The sequence below is a fragment of the Gossypium hirsutum genome, chromosome D03 (assembly GCF_007990345.1).
Source record: "Gossypium hirsutum isolate 1008001.06 chromosome D03, Gossypium_hirsutum_v2.1, whole genome shotgun sequence".
In the NCBI taxonomy this organism is placed as follows: Eukaryota; Viridiplantae; Streptophyta; class Magnoliopsida; order Malvales; family Malvaceae; genus Gossypium; species Gossypium hirsutum.
Genome location: NC_053439.1, coordinates 49,360,142 through 49,365,041, shown reverse-complemented (window position 1 = coordinate 49,365,041; position 4,900 = coordinate 49,360,142). Strand labels below are relative to the sequence as shown.

Below are 4,900 nucleotides of genomic sequence, written 5' to 3'. Positions count from 1 at the left end.
CTTCTCATCAATAAATTAATCATTTAAAAGATTCAGCCAACTAAAACCCATAGTGGTGAGAAAAGTCCATGGAAAATCGAAAACCGAGTGACATTAAGGGTTTCTCTTCATTGTTCTTACTATGGAAATTGTTGTAATGTTTTAATTCCATGTATGTTGGAATCAGTATAAAAAAGATCTAATGATATATTCTTCTTTTTTTTTGTTTAGAATCATATTCCCATTTAGGGTTTCTTTTATTGACTTATTCCCTTCCAAGTGGCTAAAGATTTTAAAAATCAGTAAAATAAGGGGAAATAAAAATAGTTATAGCTTTTGTTTTTTTCTTTCATGGTCAATGCTTCATCTTCCATACTGACTTTTTAAGCCATTTATTGTCTTCTAATGAAAGGGTATCACATTTTTAAACTTTGGGTGTTTGCTTTTGACTTCATATATATACAATAAAATACAGATAGCTTATGGTTCATCACTTGTTTGATGAATTTCCTGTTTCAACTCATACCTGGCATCTAAGGTTGTCTGAAAAGGAAATTGTTCACATGTTTTGACCAGCTTTTTTTAGCTTAAAAACTGCTTCATGTCAAGTTGAGTTAATCTTTTTATGCTATTGGTCACATGATTCCTGGTTCAAAAAGCCATTTGAAGGGCCTTTTTCCAGCTCTTGTGGCTTTGAGCTCTTGAGACTTTGCCTAGTCAATTTCAATTGATTTATGACCTTATGCCTATAAACACTTTGTTCTTGGCCATCCCTTTGTAAAACTCTTTGTCTTTTTCTCTCTTATCCTCTGATAGATCAAATCTAATTGAAGAAAATCCATGGGGTTTAGTAATTCAAGATCTGTAAGGTTTGTTCCATCTTTGTTCCTTAATGTCTTATGTATGTAGGTATGTATGTATGTGTGTATGCACTCTCGTTAGCGATGGAACAATCATTTATTTGTGGTTGCATATATGTTTTTCCAGATTTGAAGATGACCTTGAATTAACAAAGCTCCCCCCAATGAATGGAGATGGTATGGTAAAGCTGAAATACAATATCAATGGAACAAAAATATCGGAGCCTGGCACCGAGAGGGTCGAGAGCAAGTTGCCTGCTACTACTAGGAGAGGTAAATTGTTGAAAGCTAAAGTACTGTCCAGAGTTTTCTCTGAGGATTTTGAGAGGGTGAAGAAGAAGATTTTGGATCCTCGAGGACCGGTTATTCGTCGATGGAACAAGATTTTCCTAGTAGCATGCTTGGTTTCTTTGTTTGTGGATCCTCTGTTCTTTTATTTGCCAATAGTTAAGAAGGATGTCTGCATTGATATTGGAATACCCCTTGAAGTTATCCTTACTATGGTTAGATCATTAGCTGATGCCTTCTACATAGTTCAAATATTCATTCGGTTTCGAACCGCTTATGTTGCACCGCCTTCTCGTGTATTTGGGAGAGGCGAGCTCATTATAGATTCCGGGAAGATTGCTTCCAGGTACCTCAAGAAGAGTTTCTGGATTGATTTACTTGCTGCACTCCCCCTTCCGCAGGTATACACATGATGAAACTGATGAACACTCGGGTCGTTTTCATGGAATGTTTCATTTTTCATATGTTTCAGTTTTGTTTCCAGGTTTTGATTTGGATCATCATTCCGAACCTTAATGGTTCAACAATGATGAACACCAAAAACATGCTCCGGTTCATAATCATTTTTCAGTACCTTCCAAGACTTTTTCTTATTTTTCCTTTGTCATCACAAATTGTTAATGCCACTGGTGTTGTGACCGAAACAGCATGGGCTGGTGCCGCTTATAACCTCATGCTCTACATGCTGGCAAGCCATGTAAGTCATTATGATGCTTCTTAAGTTTAACGCTGATCCTAATTACGTATGTGCATACGCACAAACATACATGTATTCCTGAATCTGAGTGTGCTTTGTTTCTTGAAAAGGTTTTAGGAGCTTGTTGGTATCTTCTTTCGATCGAGCGGCAAGAAGCATGCTGGAAGACCGCCTGTGATCTCGAGGAGCCTTATTGTCAGTATAAATATTTTGACTGCAACAAGGTTAAAGACCCTGGCAGGTTGACCTGGTTCAACTCTAGCAATATTACTAGCCTATGCAGTCCAAGTTCCAGCTCCTATCCATTTGGTATCTATGGTGATGCATTGGAATTTAATGTTACAACAGCACCATTCTTCAACAAGTACTTTTATTGCCTTTGGTGGGGTTTAAGGAACTTAAGGTACATTGTTGCTTTCATATGTGCATCTTTATGCTTATTCCATAATCTCGAATACACTGTAAATTTCTGCAAATAAGACCGAGAATTCAGTCATATAAGAAAGACGATATTGCTTAAACTCTAATACTATGTCCCATTCCCATGGTGTAGTTCTTTGGGACAAAATCTTAGCACAAGCACTTATGCCGGAGAAATAATTTTTGCCATCATTATTGCAACTCTCGGTCTGGTTCTTTTTGCACTGCTGATTGGGAATATGCAAGTAAGTTAAGACCAAATTGTTTTGCAACTCGGCTTCTTATGTTGTCGATCATACTGATATCGTTCTTTTAACTGGCAGACGTACCTTCAATCGACGACGGTCAGGTTGGAAGAATGGAGAATCAAGAGAACCGATACGGAACAATGGATGCGTCACAGGCAACTTCCTCCAGAATTAAGGCAATCCATCAGAAAATATGATCAGTATAAGTGGTTAGCCACGAGGGGAGTCGATGAAGAGGCCTTACTAGAAGGCCTTCCTTTGGATCTCCGGCGAGACATCAAACGGCACCTTTGTCTTGACCTTGTTCGACGAGTAAGTCATTGGATACCAGCATTTCAGATTACATTTAGACTATGCCATGTACAGACCAGCTTGACATGCAACTTTATTTTTTTTACAGGTTCCACTGTTTGATCAAATGGATGAAAGGATGCTAGATGCAATCTGTGAGAGGCTCAAACCGGCATTGTGCACCGAAGGCACATACCTAGTCCGAGAAGGAGATCCCGTCAATGAGATGCTCTTCATAATTAGAGGCCACCTTGATTCCTACACTACAAACGGTGGCCGAACCGGATTCTTCAACTCATGCCGGATTGGCCCTGGAGACTTCTGCGGTGAGGAACTGTTAACATGGGCATTAGATCCTCGTCCTAGCGTTGTTCTTCCATCTTCGACTCGAACAGTCAAAGCAATATCCGAAGTAGAAGCCTTTGCACTTCGAGCAGAAGATCTCAAATTTGTTGCAGCACAATTTAGAAGACTACATAGCAAACAACTAAGACACAAGTTCCGGTTCTACTCACACCAGTGGAGAACTTGGGCTGCCTGTTTCGTCCAAGCAGCATGGCGTCGGTTTAAGAAACGAAAGGAAGCCGCCAAACTTAGAGCCATGGAGGACCTCATGGTGGCTGAACCTGAACCCGAACCAACCAAACCTGTTTCAGGCTTGGCTATATATGCAGCCAAGCTTGCAGCAAGCACTAGGAGAGGGATTAATATGCATTCTGAATCTGATACTGGGGTTGTTAGCCCGTTGCAGAAACCAGCTGAGCCAGATTTTTCTGTAGATGAGGAATGAAATTGTAACACTAGCAAATCAAGAACTAGAGTGTAGGTATTATTAGTCAGTGAACAATGCTTGTAAATTTGTTTATTTCTTGGCTAGCATGTAAACAAAAAATGATGAACACTGAAATTATTTGTTTCAATATTCATCTACATATATATATACTTAAGTTTCTCCTTTATCCAAAGGGACTCCAGAGACTCTTTCGTCAATGAAACTTTGTCCAAATATCATCAGAATATAAGGTTAGTTGTCCCACTTGGAGGTTCATAGCTTTGATGTGATTGAAGTTTAGATTAGGTTGGTGCAGCCAAATGAAGTTGGATTTTTGTCATTGCACCAAAGGCAGCTGGGAACGGCATTGGATTCGATCACTTTATGGAAAAAAGGGTCCTGCTTTTCTGCATTTAGATGCTCCAAAGAACACAGGCTATATTCTGTATGAAAGCCACATAGGCTAGGATAGTCTTCATGCTTGCTTTGCATAATCTATGTTTTCATCATTTCCTTAATCCCACTAGTTTGGAATAAGGAATCTTATGTTGAGAGGCCGACATAAATTTAAAAGGAAAAAAAAATTTGGAGGGATTGGTGTTAAAATGGTTTATTTTGAATAGTCAATTTTTTTCTGAGAGAAGTCTATTTGATCAAAGCTAAAAAGGATAAATTTTAATTGTTAATCTTTTTAAGGATTTAATTGTTAATTTTTAAGAGAAATTAAAATCAAAGTTGAACCACTTAATCAATGGAGTCAAGTAATCAAGAAATTAAAAATTGATATGAATCATGTTTATGAACAGTTTCTGAAACACGAATTAAAAATGATGATGACCCGAACTGATTTATATTTTTATTTAATTTATAATTTAAAAATAAATATTTTATATTTAAAATAGTGAAAAATAAATTTAAAATATTATTTTTAAAAAAATTATATATGAGTTATTGTTTATTTTTATTTACTTAGAAAAGTTACATTCTTTCAAAAATATTTGTAAATAAAAGATTTTAAAATTTTACCAAATTATTTTTATCAAAATAAAGCAAAAACTCAAATATATCAAAGCATAAATGTAGGAAGAGATTATCACAAGTCTCTATGATTCATTCATTTTTTAGCAAATATCGCTTTGTGCATTAATCCCAAATTAAATCAATTAAGATGTAATTAAGTATCGAATTTAATAGTAATATATATTATATTTTTAAAGAGAAAATAAAAATTCAAATCTAAAGATGACCGAATTCTGTGAAAGATTTTAGAGTCAATTGACCACAAAAAATTACTTTATAAAAAATTAATATACACTTTAAAATATTCTAATTATATTCTCAAACT

General features: G+C 36.0%; 1 protein-coding gene across 1 annotated transcript; it reads left to right on the top strand.

Moving 5' to 3' along the window:
* Positions 1-2: 2 nt before the first annotated feature.
* On the top strand, positions 3-3,742 carry LOC107962137 (protein CNGC15b). The gene is made up of 7 exons (XM_016898385.2): positions 3-848; positions 967-1,528; positions 1,612-1,824; positions 1,935-2,227; positions 2,378-2,489; positions 2,568-2,804; positions 2,893-3,742. Exons 1-7 carry the CDS (start codon positions 820-822, stop codon positions 3,571-3,573), a joined length of 2,127 nt encoding a protein of 708 aa, XP_016753874.1. The 5' UTR covers positions 3-819; the 3' UTR covers positions 3,574-3,742.
* Positions 3,743-4,900: the final 1,158 nt, after the last annotated feature.